At 32.2% G+C, this 23,226-nt stretch overlaps 1 protein-coding gene and 1 long non-coding RNA gene across 3 annotated transcripts; both read left to right on the top strand.

Moving 5' to 3' along the window:
• The first annotated feature begins 477 nt into the window (after positions 1 to 477).
• On the top strand, positions 478 to 4,498 carry LOC123220151. 2 transcript variants are annotated; one of them, XR_006502993.1, is made up of 3 exons: positions 478 to 758; positions 3,282 to 3,387; positions 4,265 to 4,498. It is a non-coding gene; the product is annotated as an uncharacterized LOC123220151 (long non-coding RNA). The 2 variants fall into 2 exon arrangements; XR_006502992.1 differs by lacking the exon at positions 3,282 to 3,387.
• A 1,698-nt stretch (positions 4,499 to 6,196) lies between these two features.
• Positions 6,197 to 7,631, top strand: LOC123220150. The gene is made up of 2 exons (XM_044642180.1): positions 6,197 to 7,459; positions 7,572 to 7,631. The coding sequence occupies exon 1, from the start codon at positions 6,237 to 6,239 to the stop codon at positions 7,263 to 7,265; it is 1,029 nt and encodes a 342-aa protein (XP_044498115.1). The 5' UTR covers positions 6,197 to 6,236; the 3' UTR covers positions 7,266 to 7,459; positions 7,572 to 7,631.
• The last annotated feature ends 15,595 nt before the right edge of the window (positions 7,632 to 23,226 follow it).

Below are 23,226 nucleotides of genomic sequence, written 5' to 3' on the forward strand. Positions count from 1 at the left end.
TCCAATCGGATAAACTCAAAGTCACTTCACCTAATTTGAAATTCAAATTATGCTAAGGATAAAATTTTATTTTATCTCAATTATCATTATTATCCCATGATTTTAGGTTGATTGTTGGAAATTGTTGGGGAATTGATTAGGTGATGTACAGGTGTACATGATTATGTATATAGGTGGGAATTATCCCACCCATATAATGTAAACTTGGGCCACTTGTATGACTCGGTGTACATGATTAAATCCAAACACTCTCTTACTTCATTTTCAAATATTTATATATTTTTTAGCCAACATAAACATTTCTTTATTTATTATAAATATTAGTTAATCTATTTAATTAAAAAAATCTTATGAGAACTTTTTTAAAATTTAGAATGGATTTTATCTAAATTATTTTAACTTAAATTGAACCAACATTTATATCCAAATTATATATTTGCCTATGTTATATAGTTTTAAAATAATATATTTTTTTAGTTTGCAGATAAAACATACAATCACTGCTCTTAAAGCAATTGTCTCCATCTGTCGTTCTCTCCCTTTCAACATCACAACCACAACCCACAGCCGACCTTGCACTCTTTACTCTTCGTTTCCCATTCCGTGTTTACCGTCGTTGTCTCCAGCCAGAAAAGAATCATGAATTTGTCATCGTCATTCAGGTTTCAATCATTATCTCAGGCGTTAATCAACTTGTCATCAAATAGTTTCGTTGTTGTGTCGTCGTCTGAATCGCCTCATCGTCACTCAACTCGCCGGTAAGTCGTTCTTCTTCCTCTTCTTTCCGATTTGTTTTCTATATGCAGTTTTTTGTTGTTTACTTGGAATTACATCTCTCTGTTTCTTTTTCATTTTAGTTATTTCCTGCAACTTTAGCTTTAAGTTAGTTTACCATTGATTTAGATGATGAGAAACTGGATAATGTCTTCATTTACTTACCATTCATTTGTCTTTGTATGTTACTGAAAGAAATGCAAGTGCTTTTGGTCATAATGTTTTAGTGCATTATGATGCTTGCGAAGTGTTTGATAAAATTTGTACATAGTAATATTTACATATTTAAAACAAAGTCTAAGTGCATTATGATGATGATGCTCATAGTGAGTTACTGCTTTTGTGGAACAAAGTGTTACACACTTCGGAATAAATGGACGTCTAGTATACGGTTTTAAATAAAAACTAGGTTATCTGTAATATGCCATAATTGTTATAAAGGGAAAAAATATATGCTTGGATGTCTGGTATGTGTTTTGTATAATAATAAACTCAATTAACTTGCAATATACTTGTGCAATAGACATCATAGATGATCCATTCCATCTAACAAGAATCTAATAGGTGGATCATTTGGATCCTGTAAGCAAAATCACAGCAGTTCAAAATTAGCACCTGACTCACTGGTAGGCCTATTTCATGTCACTTGATTCAATTAATTCAAGGTAGAAACTTGACTTATTATGTCTACTTGTTCAATTCGAATAGCTTTAGATTTTAATAGTGCAACTCCAACATGTTGAAAGTACCAAATCACCTCTCATTGAGCTAAAGCCAAAGAAGAAAACACTATTGGCACAAAACACTAGATCATAAGAAAAGACATTGTGGAACCAAGTATTGCCTTTTTCATGCAAATTAGGCTTCTATTAAAATTTAAAATGTTAAGATATATCATGTTTAAAGAGTAGGATATTACAACATATAAAGTCTAATTTATTTTGTATTTGCTTTAGCCCTAAAAAATGTCATAAATTTGACTATGATTAATATTTTTGTATTGTTTGATTTTTTTTCTGCAATTTTGTTATCAGTCACAACTTTTCCCACACCATTTTCATGTAAACATTTTGCTTGCATTTTTGTTTGGTTTTTAGGCTGCAAACTATCTCAACGTCAAGAGCATGTTAAATTTGACTTGTCATACTTTTATAAACATGATTAAGTAAAAACCCCTAGACGAGGTTAGCAAAACATTCAACATTGTGTAACTCAATTTTTTGTTTTACTTACTTTAGACATGTGTCTATTTAAACTTGCCTAGTAAATTGTATAATGGTTATTTGGCTATTGGTATGTGAAACTGTATTCTCAACTATATGTTTATCCAAGGGAGATTCATAAATAATGTTTATGCAGCATTTATTTAGCCCTTTGTATTAGATGCTAATGGTTAAGTATGTTATGTTCATATGCCATTACAATAAGTTAAACATGTTATGTTTATGATGCTAAGACTATAAATTAAGATGTTATGTTTAGCTATAACTTTCACACAAAGGAGACATTGTTAATGTGGTATGCATTGGTAGGTACAAGTGAAATATTAGGTTTTAAGTCCATGATAACTATATTTCATTTATTATTTGTTAAGTACAAAATATTGGAAGTAAATAATTTTTATTAGGTTTAAACAATATAGCCAAATCGTATTTTTTCAGTTCGGTTTAGTTTAATTTGCAATCTAAAATGGTTTGCTTTGGTTTGAAATTTTTTTAAATTATTTTTTCTAGTTTGGTTTGAAACATTCTCTTGATTAGTGCTGCTGAACATTATCTCTAACAGAAGTTTTCATTTTGTTTGGTGAAACAACAGTACATGTATGGTCTATGTGATATATCCTAAGATCACTTTATCTACATGAATCTGGAATTTTTTAATCACTTTTACCACTCATCTTCCTTTCTTTTGTCTATGCATTGTCAAAGTTACCTAAAATTATTTGTTTGAAATTTTAAACTTAATTTGCTGTATAAATAGAATTATACAAGCAGAAATATTACAATATTGAGGGGATGGTATGCATCTGTAAAAAACTAATAAATATAAGTGGGAATTGAGGGGCTCATAGGCATAAATGGTTTGTGGCATGAGCATGTGCAACCAGGGCTGGATTCGAACTGAGATTGTTCAAGCTCAAACTCAAGTTCGGCTCAAACGAGCCTGAAACAAGCCAAGCTTAACTGAGCCCAAGCTTTGGATGTCAATATAAACGAGTCTGAGTCCAAGCCCAAGCTATGTAGTTGAGCGACTTGTGTCGTTAGAAATTTTAAAGTGAAACATCACCGTTTCACTTTAAAATTTTAAATAAATGGATTAGGGAAAGTCCTTTTTCCCTTTGCCACTGAAGAGTTCACACACGTGTTTTAGCCTTCAAGGTTCAACACTTCAGTTCAGCTTCTTCTTCAATCTTATGGGTTTTGGCCTTCTCTTCTTCTTTTGCATTAGTTTAGGGTGCAATATAAATGATGACATAAGTTCCAGTTGACGACGACGATTTTTGGCAGTTCAATGTGTTCCAATCACTTCAAATCTTCCCGTTCAGTGTTCGAACAGCTCTATTCGTCTAATGTTTGCGTTTAACAATGACAAGTTTGGTGACAACGAAACAAGGTTTGTTATTTGTTATTTGTTTGCTTGAATTTCTTAATTATTTGATGAAATTTATTGAACCCTAATTTTGGAATTAGGGTTTCTAATTTGGGGGTTTTTGCCTTTTTTATTTTTTAATGTTTCTAACTTGCTATTGTGTTTCTCTCATATTGTTGTTGTACTGTTGTCTACTGTGGTGGAATAAGTTGTTTTGATGTGTTTCTCTCAAGTGCAATTTACAAAGGTTCATTACACTTTCCACTTGCTAAAATAGGGACAATAAACCGGAAATAATGAAATCGAAAGTCAAAAGCTCCAGGCAGCTCGAGAGGCCTGTTCTCTCCCTCAATTTCCCATTCACTCAATAATTTTCTGCTTGCCTTTCTCTAACTGTCTTGCACCCTTTTTGTTGCTTGCCACAGGCCCTTCTTTTTCTTCTGTGCCACGTGTCTTCATTGTCTTTAGTGGATCCTTCATATATTGATTTGTTAGCTGTCCCAATCCTATGTTGCCAGCTGGTTTTTGTTGCTCCCATCCACTGTTATTCTTTCCACTGCTACCGTGCTCCACATTCTTTGAATTATTCTTCTTTTTACGTGCGACATACACCCAAGACCCAATAGTTTCTTTTGAATTTTTTTTGATAAAATAATTTCAATACAGGAAACTGTGGGGATTAGGTTGTCCATCATACTAGGAAAAATAGAATTTTTGAGGTTTTTTCTTTGTCATTACATGTTATGAGTGGAGTAATATTTTTCTATTGTGTTTTTTTTTTTCAATTGTAATATATTATGGTTCTTTGTTGTTTGCACCACCTGTTGAATGTCTACTCAATCACAAATTTATAAACTTGTGGTTTACAAAAGTAATATTGGTTAAATGCTTGTTGTTGAAGATTATACTAGATATGAATTCTATCTGAAGTTGCAGTGAAGAGTTGAAGAAGTGAAGTTCCAGGTTGAAGTAATAAAGAACAGAGATGGAAATTTCCATTTGATGAATTAGATATATGTTAATATATTTAAATCTATGGATTGAGGCTTGCTATCTTTAACAGTATGATTGGAACAATAAAAACCAAAAACTAGTAATTACTTTTTCATATGTAAATATTAATATCTGGTCCTGTTAATCTATTAGATGAGTTATTATATTTCAATTCAATTCCTCCATGTTATTGAAAAGAAGAGTAAGAAGCACATGGATTATGAACAGACTTGTTGGAGCTCGCCAACGAGCCGAGCTCAAGTAGCCATTTTCTTGGCTTGTTGAGCCTAGGCATGAGCTCAGACTCGTTTGATTATTAACTTAACTGAATTCGAGTTTAAATTCGATTTGGTTGGAATCCAACCTTAAACGAGTCCATTTTTTTTACATGTATTCTTTATGCACATCTTAATTCATGTAAATTGGAATCTCTCAAGAGACACTTTCAGGTGCTGCTGCCCGTGGACTTGGATCCTTGGACTTTCTTAGAAATAATCAACAAGTATGATTATTCATGCATTGTCAAGTGTTTGTTTCTTCACTTTTTTTTTTATTTATTTATTTGATTCTATTGAAGCACCACATTGCAGTGACAGAATGTGTTGAGTTCAATTTCCTTTTCAGTTATTGTCCTTGAGTTAACATGTGTGGGCTACACTACATTCCATGTAATATGATTTTGCTGATGTTTATCATCATAAGAAAATGAACCGTGACATAATCTACCCAGAAATACGTGTTTTTATGTATTTTTAATAATTATTTCAATTCATACATTTTTTAAATAGTTATTACTTAGAAGGTATGGGTTATATAAAACCCTGATTCTTTGGAAACTTAAAAGAAAGAGAATAAACCTTTGATTGATTATATTCTTTTAACTATAAAGAAAGGGATACTTTAATCGAATTTAAAGGAGAATAAGATGCAAATTTCTAACTTGAAGAAGATATTGAAGAATAGGGGATGGACAAGTAACCTCCAGACTAAGGAGGGACGCAGTGTGGGCCCAACAGTATATTAGAATTTCACAAAATTTTTTTTTCTTTTAAAGAAGTTTAGTATGTTTCTTGACCCAAAAGGCAAAAGTATTTTGATATAAAATATGACTCTAATTTAGTAAAAATTAATTAACATAAAAAATATTATCTTTATTATATTTCTTCTTTCGTATATATAAATAAATAAAATAATTCTTCGGTTAGAATGTCTTGATAATTTTTTATTGGAACCATGCATATAAACCTTGGAATCTAAGTGTTAAATAGTATCACTTAGTCATAATACATGATAAAAATTTAATCAGAACCCAACTTATTCATCAACATAAGACTAATTATATTGAAGAAGCTTTAAGGATAATTGATTTATTGGCAATTTAATTCGTTACTTCGTAAGCACACAAAAAAATAATGTGGGTTATAAAGCATTTCTCTTCCTTTCTCTCATTCTCATCAAGCAATCCAAGGACAACTGAACATTCAATATTCAGGAGTCAGGAAGCAATTATATCGCCAATGATAACCTCAAGTATGTATCTGTTACTGCTTAATTTGTTGTTTTGCTATATTTCTCTTAATGCTTAATTTGCTCTTAGTGATCAACATTTTTCAAGTGTTTAATAGTTCGCAGATTTTGGTGTCTAAATATTTTAAAGTCTACTTAAAATGTTACTGTAAATATTAAATCTTTTATTTGTTTCAGCCTAACGACTAGTAATGAATTGTCGCAAGTGATTATTTTATGTGACAATAAATTTATCACTTTTATAAAATGTTAAAATATGAATGATCAATTATATCTTTTACTTGAATTGGAATGGAGTCCTTCCTTTTACGAAAGCAGTGAATTGTATTTTTATTTTTTATAATTTCTGATTAATGATCTTAGTAGTTTTTTTGCTCCGTATTTCTGAAGCTTATGATTTAAATCCAGTTGTTAGCAGTTTGATCCATTCAAAGAGGAGGATGGTCCTAGAGCTAGTTCCTCCAAGACTGAAGAAAGTCTGGAAAGAATGGGATTTGCGAGTGATGGTTCTGCTTAGCCTCCTCCTTCAAATTGTACTCATCATTATGGGCAATCGAAGAAAATATTCTCACAATCTATGGACCAGAATTGTTGTATGGTGTGCGTATTTAGGAGCAGACGCTATAGCAACTCTGGCCCTCGGTGTACTCTCAAATAATCTTGCAGATTTCTATCTAGAAAATAGTGGGTGCATTGTTGATTCCAAAACTGAACTAACCGCATTTTGGGCACCATTTCTTCTCCTACACTTAGGTGGCCCTGACACCATTACTTCTTTCGCCTTGGAAGATAATGAGTTGTGGTTGAGGCACTTTCTACAGTTTGTTGTGCAGACAGGAACCACAATTTATGTCTTGGTAATGAGTTGGACAAGCTCTCCCCTTTCAGTTATGTTCGTTTTAATGTTTTGTGCAGGGCTTATCAAGTATGGAGAGCGCACGTTGGCACTCAAATCTGCAACCAATGAGACACTTAGAAAGAAACTTGTAGAGCCCTCGCATGGAGAATTTTCCGAACAGAATTTTGATATGATCCGAAGAGAGAAGAGTGACGCAGGCTATTTTGTTGGAGTAGACATGAGTAATATTGCAAAGGAGTTTTCAAAATCTCCGAAGACTTTCAAAATTCAGTCTTCCAGTATTTCAAAGAAAAAGCTGCCACAAGCCGCAGAGAAGGAACAGAAGGCGGTGATGATTGGATGGTCAGTGAAGCTCCCAGGTTTGAGCAAGACCCAGCAAAAGCCATTTTATTCTGGCACATTGTTACAGAAGTTTCCTTCTATTTGGATCGAGATGGAGATGATACTAAGAAGCAGTTTGCTGAAATTGTTGCAAGTTCTGAAATTAGCAAACGGATCTCTAGATACATGTTCTATCTCGTAGTAAAGCATCCTTCCATGGTATCCATTGGCATAACCCAGGTTAACCTTCAAAGGACAGCTGACACCGCTTACGAATGGTCACGTGGCTATTCAACTGAAAAAGTATGCGAATTGTTGTTGGAAGGAAAAATTGAAGGAGATCAAACTTCACGTGATGCGATTTCGTGTATCAAAAGAGTGAAGCAAAAGAAAAAGGTACGTACTAGTTAAATTTTTTTCCCTCATTTTAATAAATGTCCGAAAATTACAAACTAAACTGCCTGTTAGACTTGACATATATATATACCTATAATTATGATTTTGTAAGGATTTGAAAGAGAAGTGGGTGAAACTTGGTGAGATTTGGATGGAAATAATGGGAAATGCAGCAAAAAAATGCAAAGGGAGGGAGCATGGCCAACAGCTTAGAAATGGGGGAGAGTTGCTCACTCATGTATGGCTTCTCATGGCACACTTTGGATTAACCGACCACTTTCAGCTATCAGACCAACATCATTATGCAAATGTGATTGCAAAGTAGGTTAAGAGAGAGAAAGTCTGACATGGTATTTGCTTAATTAGTTTTCACTTCACTCTGTTTTTATAATAATTATTACTGCATCCTCTGTGTATGTGTGTACTTTAATTAAGCTTTCAAATAAACCAACTGTATCTGTATGATTATTTATTTTAAATCAGTAATAAAGTGTTGGATTTAATGATAATTTGACATTTGATACCTGAACTCAAAACGGACATTCCAAATTAAAGGGACAAGCGTATGAAGGTATTAACAAGTGCTTGTTATAAAAAAGGCCAAACATATGAGGGTTAAAAGTACTTTTTTGAAATCAATGGGGTGCTTACTAGAAAGACTAATGCATGAGAGTTTACTATTTAAAACAAAAAAAACCCCACTCTTTTAAATTTTGCTAGACAATTCAATAAAGAAAAATCAAAATATTTAAATTTTAAGTGTTTCCAATTTTATTTTCTCGACAGATATGGCATTTCTTTTTTTTGAATTTCCTTTTGCATTAGTTTTATGTCTTTTTAATGTACCCCAAATATTTCAACTACTTCATATGGGCAGCATGCATAGCATCAATGAGATGACATGCCGCACAAACTAGAATCCTTTAACGGATGCACTGATTGACTTTACAAAATAATGAATTGATCCAACATATGATAGTTCATTAGGGAATAACTTACATTTTTTCACCTCTAATTAGAATAAATAACATATTACCATCTAAAAATATACTCTGTTATTGAAACAATTATTTTAAAAAATGAAATTGTCATTTTATTTTTTAGCATATTACCATTTTTTAACTATCTAAATTATATAAAAGACCTCTTATTTTTATTTCCTTTGACTCTCACACTTTTTTCCTCTCTTTTTATAAATAAATGTAGTTTTGTCCTGAAATCATATATCAAGGAAAAAATATTGGGATTTTTTTGAAAATTTTTAGGAGGTTTGGAAAATCCAATCAATTGGTTTTTGAAAATAGGAGCTCACACTCTTGTTTGAAGTGATTGGCCAAATTCAATTTTGGAACTCTAGAATTTGTTTATACGGAGAATTTTCAATTCCAGATCACTCCATCTATTTGTCAATTACAAATTTTTCTAAAAACTACTTTCTTAAAAAAGCTAATGCAATTTTTAACTTATTTATCGAATAATCATAAATAGATTATACCTACTTATACTACAATCACAAGCTAAATCAAATATGCACTAATTAATTAACATATAATCAATTATTTTTATAATAATAATTCATAATTATTATCCAACAATATTAAGCTATGTCAAACGAGTGTGTCTGTTCAGTATAGCTTATTCAATCCAGATTAATGGATTATGATATGTTTTGGATAGTTTCTATGAATAATCACAATTTTTGAATTATTTAATTTAATCCAAAAACTAAATTAAATATTAAGCATGTTAAACATTTTAAAACAACTATTATAACTGTTAATATTATTTATCAAACAGTCATAATAAAATTATCATTGTACAAAATTTTACAATCATAAATTATACCATACATTATCACATAATTAATTATTTTTATAATTACAATCTATAATTATAGTCTAGCTTCTGTCTGAGTAAAGCCTTTTGATTTTACAATCTATAATTACAATCATAAATTATACCATACATTATCACAAACAGAACCACATCTGAGTAAAGCTTCTGAACAAATATGCCCTAACTAAAGTATTATCTTGCCATAGAATAGAAAAATAGAATTTCCAACAGATAAATTAAAGAATATATAACAAAGCAAAAGTTATATTCTTTAATTTACTTCTAAGAAAAGGTAATCGGTGCTGCATTTTTTTGTGCAACAGAAGATGAAAAAAAAAAAAAGAGTATTAGACTTCACATTCTCATCATAGCCAAAACAACAAAGGAAGAGCAGAAACACCGAAAAAAATACGTCTCTTTCTTTTTTTTTTAAACAAATATTTCAATCCATGTATGCTATATTATCTTACAACTAACTATTTTTATAATCATAATTCATAATTATAATTTCGTAATCTTACGCAACGTTAAACAAGTGTATCTATTTGATCCAAATTATTGGATTATGACATGTTTAAGACAACTTATTTGTACAAGAGAACTTGTCACCGATTCAAGGTTACTGTACTGCATCTTATGATAATTTATTACGGAATAACTGACATTTTTCCATCCAAGGTTTGTCCTTAAAACACTTTTCTACTCTTAATTAGTATAAATAATACATTTCTACCAAAAATTACACTCTGTTATTGAAACAACAATATTAGAAAGTAAAATTCTATACTATTTTATTTTTCAAAATTATCAAATAACCCTAAATTAACTAAAAATAAATATAATTTTTAAATATATACATTATATGAGAGGTTTCTTATTTTTATTTTCTTTCACCCTCACATTTTCTTACTCTCTTCTTATATATAGTGGTGGCTTTGTTGTAAAATCCTATGTCAAGGGGAATTGGGTGGTCTTTTTGAAAATTTTTAGGAGGTTTGGGCAGTCCAATCAATTGGTTTATTCAAAAATAGGAGCTGGCACTCTTGTTTGAATCAAATGGGCTCATAATACGAGTTTGGATTAGTGTATGTCAATTAATCATGAAAACTATATATTCACGTATGATGGTCATTTTAGAAACAACCATAGTCATGATTTTTTACCAAGGGCATAAGTAATATAATTAGGACTATTATAATATTAAATCATCATAATAAAAGGTAGTAATATATTTCACATGTCAAAATTGTTTACTAACAAGTTGACACAACATATGAATGCATGTTATGTAAATGTGTTCACCAAGCTAACCTTTCAAGAAGATTCTATATGTATGGTTACCCTAATATCTATGAAACATATCCTCTAACAAATGGTGATATATGTGATCTTTCGATTTGAAGTTACCTTGTTAACGTTTTGTACAATGATTTATATGGCTTGACACTAACCCAATGTAGTCTTTGAGGAAGGACTATCAAAACAGTAATGATTGACTATATTGAGAGATATACGAAAGTTTTAGTGGATCAACAAAGTATTCATTACTCCCCGGTATAGGAGTTGATATCTTATAGGCCTATTGACAAATATTGACGACTACTTAAATTTATAGTCAAATTAGAATTAAGGCATTGTTCAATTCAATAACGTTCAATCATTGATAAAGACGCTAGCCAATACATGTCAAGGGTTCCTTGAGATTGACACTAATTTTATAATAAATGATTAAATTATATGATAACTGTATTATTGATAGGGAAAAGTCAGTTATTGACATTTCATCGGTTGGGTGGCTATAATAGGTAAAAGTCAATTAGTCGAACAAGACCCAACTCGTTTTGGGAGGCTCGATCTAGGTTCATCGAGCTCGGTCAAACACGTGTTTATGTTTGGCTCATTTCGTGATCTAAAAGTTTGTACTCAGCTCACACTTAACTCGAGTTTGTTTTTGTGGACTTGAAGTAGTACAAATGCACAAGACCACTTAAGCAGCAAAAATGCACAAGACAACTTAAGCAGCAAAAATGCACAATGCACACATAATATACAAGCGGCAAAAACAACAAAAACAAGACAATATACCAGCACAAAATAATAAATAGAAATTACTCTGTTGACTTGAAGTCGCTGAATGCTACAAGATTGCTAGAGAATAGTCAAAACGTGGGGGTGGAGTCGCATCAACAGATGGAGAAATGTCAGCAGCCACGGCAGGTGAACGGGAACACTGGCAGAGGTGGAGTTGTACCGGCAGTACGGGAGAAGAGGTGGTGACCGGAGAAGACTTTGGGCGCCCTTGAAACTTGATGAAAAGGAATGGGAAGAGGTGGTGACTGGAGAGTTTAGTTTTAGGTTAACTTTTTCTATTTTTGTGTTAGGGAAATGGGAAGAGTTGGACGCGTTTGAAATTTGATGAAAAGGGTTAATGATTCTTTTTTTTAATGTCTATACTCTATACGACATCGTTGCAAAGGAGCAGTAGGGGCATTTAACACAAGCAAGCCGTGCAGGATAACTGTTCATGTTTCGGTTCAGACTTGTCTTCCATACTACTCCCCAACTCGTGTTTATTTTTAAAAAACTCAATTGAAGCTTGAATAAATTTATTTTTAATCCAATTTTAGATAGATATATTATACAAAATAATATACATCTTATGATATGATATATATTATTAACATAAAATAATATACCTTTTTAGAGAAATGATTATGTGACGGGGGTGTATATAAAAAATTTTAGAATTTCAAAAGATTTTTAGTATTTTCTAAGATAATAATGTAACATTTAAAATCTTTTATTATTTTTTAAATATTTGATTATTTTTATATTAAAAAATTATAAAATACGATATGTGATACATGATACAGAATATTAAGTTTTTTATATACGATATGATATACGATTCGATTATAACGATGTCAACTTCAATCCATGTCATGGCTAAAAATTGGATTGACCAAGGTTGAACTGGATATATGGTACAGTTCACTCATAAGGCCAAATTGGGTCATCCGTTATGTTGACATGATTAATGGAGCCCTTGTCTGATCTAAGTCTAAATGTATTTCCTTAATCGTCTGTGTTGAATGTACTATTATTTGAATATAATTAATTTCAATTACGGAATTACGAAATAGCAATTTTTTCTTTTCCAATAAATAGAATTAAACATAGATAAAGGGTTGACATTTTTATATGTCATTTCATTAAGAATGGATTCCAGCCACCATAACTATGATAGAGGCTAATTACATGATTAGTCACAATATCACGTGTGATTCCATCCTACAAGCAACAATCAGTGTCTTCTTTTCAAGACAATAATTTTGAATATGATTTATCACACTTGGAAGAAGTGTTATTGAAAAAAAAGAGTTGCTTGGACTGGAATAAACCAAAACTCCTGTTACGAGGACAAATTGTGGCGGAAGTTTGGGAATGAAAGAGTAAAAATTGGAGGAAGAGTAAAAATTGGACAAATTATGTTACATTTAATTGACCTTATGCTAATTCCACTCAATCTCGTCTCATGTAATGGAGATCCCACCGATTAACAGTATGAATTTTGACTAATGGCTCAATTGTTAAAACCAAGTTTGAGTCATCCACTAGTTAGAACCACTCCAGTAAAGTGTTGGTCATGCACTAAACTATTCTCATTGGTAGTCAAATTTGTGAACTAGAGAAAGAAGTTGAAAATCACTTGTACCTTTCTTGGTTGTACTGTAGCCTTCTGGTTGCAAATTCACATTGGGAAACGACCGTTGTGACTTTCGACTACAGGTAAATTAACATTTAAGCCACAAAATTCTTCATTCTACTAATCAACTGAAACCTCCCATATGAGAGCTGAGTTGAAAACACTTCAACAGGATTGAATTCAGGTACTAACAATAATGCTCAGGTTGGGAAAGGCTTCTTGGTTGTATTGTATTACAAGTAACCAATTAAAGATTTCTATTTAGCAAAGGCTTGTATTTCTGTAAATTAGTTCATCAAATATTATATGATATGATATGGGTTTAGTATATTTAGCTTGTATTTAACTTAATTTATGATGAAATTTTACCAAAAGTTTCCCTTTTTTTGGTGGATGGTATTAAATTCGAGGTATGATGAAGCCAATACCAAATTGGGGTGAAAGGCGACCTGTAATAAGCCATATTAATTAAACATTGACCTCGTCAAAAAGTAGAGTTTTTCACTTTCAAATGGATAGTTTTTAATTAATATTCCCAATCTAAAAGCAAATACACTTACTCGTGGTAATGCTTGACCATTTCAACTACTAAATTACATGTGGTGGCTTCTCATGCTCTCTCCCAGATGCTGCTATCCCGTGCAATCAAAATCTTTGAAATCTGAAAAGAAAAATGAAGATCAAAGGAAAGTGTTAAATTTTTGCATTTTGTAAAACTAACAAAAAAGCTTTTTCTACCAGTGAAAAATAACACAATTGAGCCACTTGAACATATTAATTTCTTCTTTCACAATATTTCCCGTTCATCCTTCTCAACGTCATTGCCTGCACTCGCTCAAGAATCCTTACAAACCATTGAGAATTCTTTGTTGTAAATACAATATATCCCGTAGAAACACCTAATACAAGACCACATTTGTAACCCATCATGTTGTTTTCCAATACTATCACTCGAATCATTATCTTCACTTTGGAAGATTGATGGTATCAGCAACTGCAGCTCATCATTTGTACATTTTTCCAGCAATGGTATTCCACACAACTTGGGGTACCTAATATAGGAATCGTTTTGAAATGTGTCAAATTGATTTCTTCGAGGAATAGCTCCATGGAGTTGGTTGTATGGGAGGTTCAAAAATGAAAGAAGTTATTTACTTATTAACTCATTAGGAATCTCTCTTGAAAGCTTGTTGAAAGAGAGATCTAACAACTAAAAAGTGGTTAGATTTCAAAAGTATGAAATGATACAACTTGATAGATTATTGTGAGAAATATTAAGAAGATGAAGTACATAAAGCTTCCTGATTACTTTTGGAATGTCACCATAAAAGTTATTATTTGAAAAATCAATGGTAGCGAAAAAAGAAATAACTTTCTCAAATTTTATCCTTGCCCTTTCAATGTTACTACCATAGAATCATGATAATAATGTTCACCCATGCACTGCAACTTTTTCTCACCTTTACTAACATTCTTCATGGCTTGAAAACTTTTGAAATACCCAGCTAGCAATGGACCACCAAATTTGTTGTTTGAGATATTAATTACTTTCAACTTTGAAAAATAAATCTTCATCTCCAAGCAACCCCATACATAACCATAAAATTTATTTGAATGAAGTATAAGAACTTGCAATTCAGGAAGAGCTTGTAACCAATATGAGAAGGTATCTATTACCTTGTTGTCGATATCTAGAACTTGAAGCATCATACAATTTACCGACAATCTTGGGATTGACCCTTTCAATTCATTCTCGTTGGAGTTGAAATTCCTCAATGGACTGCTATTTGCAAGGCTTCCTAGAATGGTGCCATGAGTTTATTTATCCTCAAATCCAACACATGAAGATTGCTAAAGTTTCCCATCTATTTTGGAATGTTGCCATTGAAGCTATTATTAGAAAGTTCTAATTTTTTTATGACACTTAAATTATAGATCAAATGTGATATCTCCCCAATCAATTTGTTGTTTGACAATAATAAAATTATCAAGGAAGGTGGTAGAATCGGAAGTGATCCTTAAAGCTTGTTTGAATGAAGGTCTAGAATTCCAAGATTCTTCTATGGAACACACGTACATGAAATCTCATGGCATCAAATCTAAAAACAAAGATCTTTCAAGTCAAAACATATAATCATCATACAATTCAAAAACTAAGCATGCTTATAACTCGTTCTATTCACATATGGTAACCATTTCATTAGTTCGATCATCATAGTCATATCTAAATCACCCTAGATTATGTATATAATAGAAAAGAACTTCATAAAGATCATGATCAAGCAAGGAAAACCATTCCACTTACTTGGATTCTGGTGAAAAAGTCTCCCTTGCATGGTAATTGCAATTCCGATGATTGGCAAAGGATCCTCATGCGACCACAAGCTCCTCTCTTACACTCTCTTACTTTTGAGCAGTTGGAAAACAAAATGAATGTGTGAAAATTAGGGTTGATTGCATTTTATTTTTATCTCCCAAATGCAATACACAAGCGTGTATGGACCACACACTATTGTGTGTCTAGTTATACAACTAAAACAACTTCCTTTTTGTAGTGATCACAATTTGATCCACTTATTAACTTCCTACTAACCATACATGGTTGTATATGCCTCCATACATGAATGTGTACCCTTGAAATCATTTATCACCATATTTAAAAACTAAAAAAAGATTGAAATGCCTTTGATTTTACCTATAGATGTTACAATTTTCGGATGGTTTGGTGGGACAAAAGAACCATATTGTTCTTTCTTCAACAATTTCTAATCTCTAGTGATTCTCTCAGTTGGATTTAAATTTAGATAAAGTTTAGACCATCTATTAGATTAAAAAGAATGAGTCTTGTAGTATTTGCAATAAATTCTTTGATTTCTTCTCAAATAAGAAAAATTGAATGTACAAGCATTTGACATGTTGTAAACCAAAATAAGAGTATAAAAATATAAAAGAGAAATTTCTTACTCTCGTTAAGGCCAATAGCATAGGAGAAGTAAGGGAAAATTATGATCTATGCATTTGAGCGTGCTATAACTCTACTTGCTAAAATGGTAATTGTTGGGGAATGAACATTTTCACTAGTTAAAAGGCAATATTTTAGAGATTATATTAATGCACAATGATCTTTGTGGAATCATATTTCAAGTTTTATGGTGATTAAAGATTGTATAAAAAATTTCATGAGTGAGAAGTTATTGTTGCAAATTAATTTAACATCTTTGAATTTTAGGATTACTCTTACAACAATGAATATGTAGACTTTTATTCAAAATCTAAGTTATTTATGTCTGACTACACATTTCAGTGAGAAGAATTGACTTTCACACAAAAGAATTCTATATATTTTTTACCATTAATTAAAAGTCACAAGGATAAGAAGATGGAGGAATTGGTGGGGAATTGCATTCTTGAATATGGTAGTAATAATCATGTGTCAATTGGAACAATTGATAATGCTAACCCCAATGATGTGGCGATTTATATGATAGTTTTTTGTTGAAAAAAATTGACTTTTTAGGTCCCACATTGACTATTTTAATCTTTTTGTATTTTATTAAAGGCTATAAATAGAGGTTTTGGTTTTAATTCAAAATCATCTAAAAAACAATTGTAGTTAAACAGAATTGTATTGAGAGAATTTTATTATTAAGGATTTGTAACAGCTTATTTTTCCTTTGTAACTATTCTTTGAAGATACTGAAAGTAGTCAGCAAAGCCGATGATGTAGCTATATTTACCGAACCTCATAAATTCTTGTGTTCTCTTTTTTTTATTTTTCTATATTTTTATTTTTTGCCTTAATTATTTCTTATATTCAACAACATAGAAATTGTGTCTTTTATTTCTACTACATAACAAGTGGTATCAGAGCCTTGGTTTAGGATAGTAAGTAGCTATTTATATGATTATGTGCATGTCTAGAAAAATGTTGTCTAAAGAGGTTGGTTTTTAAAGAGGCTTTGTGTAATATCCCTCCCCAGAAGTACTATCCTTCGAAACAAAAATATTACGAATTAATATCCGAAGCATTTATTTTTTTTTAAAAAATACTTTAAAATGAACTTATCACTAAAATTGTTTAGAAATTATTCTAAAAAAATTGAAAATCTGGAAGCGAACAAAAGATATATATACCCCATATGAAAACTCATTTGAAAACATCTGAGATCATCATAGAGTACTCATATACATGCCCCTAGATACAACTATACAACTAGTTGAATAGAGCCAAAAATCAATAATCTCATATGCATGTAACAAAAACCATAGGTAACCAACCCCAGTCTAGATCTATCTTTGCTGACCTCACCCTGCCTCACAACTACCTCGATTACCTATATCTACAATCACAAAAGAAAAGGAAGTGAGAGATAAGAACACTTAGTAAAGGGAAATGATTTATTAAACTATCTCCTTTCCTATTCTAAATCACCCTCGGAACTCCATCTCACATCATAGCCTTTTCAAAGAATCAAGAGGATAATCTAGTTTATCATTTACTATTTGGGTCACACTTTGTCCCATCTGGCATTCATTTGATACTTTCTGGAAGTTAATTATAGAGATTTGACACTTTTCTAAGCTTGAGCTCTGTTCCTTTCTATCACTACACCATTTATAAATCTGAATTATGCTCTACTACAAGTATGCTCTACTGCGAGCGAACCCTACTATGGGTCTATGTCTTACTATGACCGTGTCCTACTGTGGACGTGGCCTATTACGGGTGGTGTAGTGTAAAGTACCCCTTATAGTTTGTAGTATGCAGGCGTGCTTATCTCTAACTAATTTTGCTTCCATCTAAATCTATGCATAACCTACTAGGTCATACTCTTATAACGACCACTGAATCTTAAGCCCCAAATTCATTTTCTTACCTTTTTTTTCTGTCCTTTCTTTCCTTTCCTTTCCTTTCTTTTTTTTCTTTCCATAAACTGTAAATTACTGTTCATTAGACTGTTCACTTGGTAGGGTAGTCTTTTTGTTTATGCAATTTAATAGTCTAAACAACTTCTAATTCATACAAGCTATATATCATTGAAAAACGGATTCAAAGATCTTTCCAACAAGCTATAATAGCACTCATGATTCATTAGATAAGGTAGTCAAAATATGGGATGAAATCAGTGGCAAAAAGTTGTATTCACTATTTATTTGATAAACCCGTCTTCTTATTCATGTAATTTAACAATCTAAACAGTCTCTAATTCATACAAGCTATATATCAATGAAACGAGGATTCAAATAGCTTCCCAACAAGCTATAATAGCACTTATGATTTATTAGATAAGGTAGTCAAAATGTGGGATGAAGTCAATGGCAAAAAACTATATTAACTATTTATTTGATAATGCAGTCTTCTTATTCATGCAATTTAATAGTCCAAACGGTCTCTAATTCATACAAGTTATATATTATTGAAAAGAGGATTCAAATAGCTTTCCAACAAGCTATAATAGTACTCATGATTCAATAGATACGGTAGTCAAAACATAAGACGAAGTCAGTAGCAAAACTATAAACATTATCCAACTCTCTGCTATGAACAAAGTTACACATATAGATACCCCAAATGACAAAACAACATTTCTCAACTTCAAAATCATCATTTATAACATAAAGCCAAGGAACCAAAAGCATAAAACACAAAACATACCAAGGGTAATTACCCTTACCTTGTTTCTAGCCAATCCTTGCAAGTTAGCTCCCTCTTCTTTGTCTTGCTTCCTTTATCACCAACACCACCTTAAATCAACACCAAAACACACTAACATATTCATATAACATGCATCCAATAGGTAAAGGGAAATGAAAGAGATCTTTTGGTTACTAAGGCTTCTAAAGTGCTTCATTTTTTTCTTTTTTTATTTTCCCTTCCAAAAAATTCAATTCCTTCTTTTTTCTTCACACAATAAAAGAAAACAGCATGAAGAAGGTTAGCTGCGAAAAGGATGGAGAAGATGATGGAACAAGGCTTGAAGTTTCCTTTTTTTGCCTTTTCTCTCTTTATATATATCCATACCTTTTAATATAGATATATCTATGCATGTATATCTCTTTATCTTTTTGTAATTATTATATATATATATATATATATATATATATATATATATATATATATATATATATATATATATATAAACGCACACATACATGTGAACTTATATATTTAAAACTAGAAACGTACTTGACGATATTACAACTCTTCCTCTCTCACAAGAATTTTGTCCTCGAAATTCATAAAAACAACTCTAAGTACTTCTCCCTTATGGTTTGCTCTATTTCCCAAGTAGCCTCCTCTATCTTCTAGTTTCTCCATAAAACTTTTACTAGAGGAATCTATCGGTTCCTAAGTTGCTTAATTCTTTTGTCAAATATCTAAATCGATCTTTCTTCATAACTAAGGTCTTCTGCTAACTGAATATCATTTGTATTCATGACCTGGAAATGATCACCAAGGCATTTCCTCAAAGATGAAACATGAAATACATCATAAATCCAGTCTATAGTAGCTGGTAAGGCCAATCTGTAAGCCACTTTACCAACTCTCTCAATTATTTCATATGAACTAATATATCTAGGAGCTAGCTTTCCTTTCTTTCCAAATCTCATCAAAAGCTTGAATTGAGCAATCTTTACAAATACAAACTCACCCACATTGAATTCCAAGTCTTAACGTCGATAGTTTGTTTAACTTTTCTATTGATCCTAGGTCTATTTCATTCTCTACCTGATCAGTTGGACATCATTAACCATTTTCTAGGTCAACTCAGGCCCAAAGGATCGAGATAACATATTTCTCTCTCCTATCTCATCCTAATAGAGAAGAGAACGACACCTCCTACCATATAATACCTCATAAGGTGCCATCAAAATAGTCATCTAATAGCTATTATTACATGCAAACTCCACCGAAGGCAACATTTCTATCTATGTAGCGTTATAATCCAAACAATAAGCTCTCAATATGTCTTCCAAAATCTGATTAACCCTTTCCGTCTGACCATCTATTTGAGGATAATAGGTTGTATTAAATGCTAAATTAATACCCAAAGATCTATGGAGACTTTTCTAAAAATTTGATACAAATCTCGTATCACAATCAAATACTATGGTTTCCCTAACATATAATCTCCCTAGTTGATCTATGGTAATAGTATCTTTGATGGGCAAGAAATGAGCTGACTTGGTTATTCTATCAATAATCACCCAAATAGCATTGTATCCATTTTGAACTCTAGAGAGCCCACTGATAAAGTCTATAGAGATATGTTCCCATTTTCATTCTAGAATAGGTAGAGGTTGAAGCAACTCTGAAGGTCTCTGGTGTCTAACCTTAATTTGTTGACAAATAAAACATTTGGTAACAAACTCACCTATATCCTTTTTCATGCTAGACCACCAAAATATCTTTTTAAATCCCGATACATCTTTACACCCCTAAAGGTGGGCAATGTAAAGAAAACTATGAGCCTCTGTAAGAATTCTCTGTCTCAATTCAATTATTTGGGGAATATAAATTGGATCTTTGAATTTGAAAACTCTATTAGATACCTAAAAATCTGTCTCAAGACCCTCTTAAACTTTCTAAATTTATATTGACACCACTCATCTCTTGTTTGAGCCTCTTGAATCTCATCTATGAGAGTGGGTTGAATCTCTAATCTGGCGAAGGCTCTAATCATTAGCTTAATCTACTCTTAGTCCATATCTCTCTGAATTTCTCTCTAGACTATCAGTTATGATATCACCACATTTCTACTGAGGGCATCTGTAACTATGTTAGCCTTGCCTGGATGGTATTTAATATCATAGTCATAGTCTTTTACTAACTCAAGCTATTGCCTCTGCCTCATATTTAACTCTTTCTAAATTAAGAAATATTTGAAACTCTTACGGTCAATATAAATATTACATCTTACCCCATACAAATAGTGCCTTTAGATTTTCAAAGCAAAAATCACCACTACTAACTACAAATCATGATTAGGAGGGTATTGGGTTTCAAATTCTTTCAATTATCTTAAGGCATATGTTATTACCTTGCCTCGATGTATCGACACTGCTCCTAAAGTATCATGTAAGGTATCAGTGTATAGATCATACTCGACTCTTTGCTCTGGAAGTACTAACACAAGAGCAATATTTAATCTTCTTTTTTATTCTTAGAAGCTTGTTTCACAAGCATTTGACCACTGAAATGACATTGCTTTCTTTGTGAGAGTTGTAAGAGGTCGGGCTAATCTGGCAAATCCCTTCACAAACCGTTGGTAATACCCTATTAAACCTAGGAAACTACAAATCTTCTTGATTATCTTTGGTCTCGACTACTCAACTATAGCCTCAATCTTACTATGATCCATAGATATACCCTCTGTTGAAATCACATGCCCTAAAAGGTAACTCTATCTAGCCAAAATTCATATTTCGAGAATTTGGCATACAATTGTTTCTCTTTCAACCTTTGGAGTGTAAACCTTAAGTGTTGCTCATACTTATCTCGATTGCAAGAATACACTAAGATATTATTAATGAATACCACAATAAATTTATCTAAGGAATTGTGGGATACCCTATTTATCAAATCCATAAATACTACAAGGGTATTTGTCAATCCGAATGGTATCACTACAAACTCAAAATGATCATATCTCGTTTAGAAAGTTGTCTTAGGTATATCCTTCTCTGCCACTCTTACCTGGTGATAACCAAATCTCAAATCTATCTTAGAGAAGACCATGAATCCCCTCAACTGATCAAATAAGTCACCAATACTAGGTAATGGGTACTTGCTCTTAACTGTGAGTTTATTTAGCTCTCTGTAATCAATACGCATCCTCATAAACCCGTATTTCTTTTTTACAAATAGGATCAGAGCTTCCCAAAGAGAATGACTCAATCTGATAAAGCCATGATCGAGTAATTCTTAGAGCTGCTTCTTGGTTCTTGTAACTCGGCAGGGTGCTCTCGAAATAGGTTTTATACCTAGTGCCAGCTTTATATTAAACTTAACCTCTTGCTCAAGAGCTAATCCCAGTAGCTCACTTGAAAACACATCTGGAAACTCTCGTATCATTAAAGTCTTATCAATAGTCGAGTTTGACTCAATCTTGCTTACTACATGAGCCAAATATCTTGTACACCCTATTTTCAACATTTTACTAGCTTTTAATGTACTAATCATCAAACTCTGGATATGATCCTCACCAAACTCAAATTGATCTCCAGATTCTAGATTAAATCTCACTTACTTCTTTTTGCAATCAATCTTAGCTTCATATCTCCTCAAAAAGTCCATCCCTAAAATCATGTCAAAATCTGGTATTTCAAACACAATCAGGTCTACTAGTGACTGTCGACCTTGAATCACAATACTTTATCCTAGTAGCATCGTCTGACTAATGATTGATCCCTTATCAGGGAACTCAATCATAATACTCTGAGCTATTCTGATGGGTTGTACCTTTAACCTCTTAAGCAAAGTCTTGGCTACAAAACAATGAGTAGCCCTATAATCAACTAAAATATAAATAGGAGTATCAAGATAGAGAATCTGACCCACGACGACTAATGGGTTAGCCTCTGCTGGGCCTTGGGCAATTGTATAAACTTTGGTTGTGGCTCCTCCTAGAGGCTACTTCTGTTCTGCTTTCATTATGGCAATTATACAAAAGCAAGTGATATATGCAGGCTAACAATATCTGAAACAAACTACCAAGCTTGTTAGACACTCTCTTCTATGTTGTTTCCCATATTTCTGGTAAGCTGGTATCTCAGGTCCTTTCTGTTTTTTTCCACTCTTCTAGTTCTTTTTCATGCCTCTAAACTGGAGAAGTTGTTTACCCTTCATGTCCCAGTCTAAAGGAGAGCTTCTCTGTATTAAAACTAAACCATTACTTATTGAGGGAACTGGCATGGCATTAGGGGGTGTAACCTTTTACCCTATAGTCTGACTGAACCTCCTTCTTACAAAAACATCTACCTTCAAAACTCTATCGAAGGCCTTTGCATAAGTCCTAGGTAGCTACACCCCCATCATAACATATCAAGTTATCTTTAGACCTAGCCTATACATGAACTTCTACATATGCCCTATCTCTATACTAGTTATCTCGAGGGCATGCTGGGATAACTGATTGAACTTTATGGAATATTCCTTTATTGAATCTGTCCCCTATATTCTAGGCCCTAATACAAGTAACATCAGCACCTCTGTACTTTGCCT

This window comes from Mangifera indica, chromosome 7, assembly GCF_011075055.1.
Source record: "Mangifera indica cultivar Alphonso chromosome 7, CATAS_Mindica_2.1, whole genome shotgun sequence".
NCBI classification, from domain to species: domain Eukaryota; kingdom Viridiplantae; phylum Streptophyta; class Magnoliopsida; order Sapindales; family Anacardiaceae; genus Mangifera; species Mangifera indica.

Bases quoted from the DNA above. Each gene is read 5' to 3' on its own strand.
- LOC123220150 (XM_044642180.1), top strand. From the start codon at position 6,237: ATGATCTTAGTAGTTTTTTTGCTCCGTATTTCTGAAGCTTATGATTTA.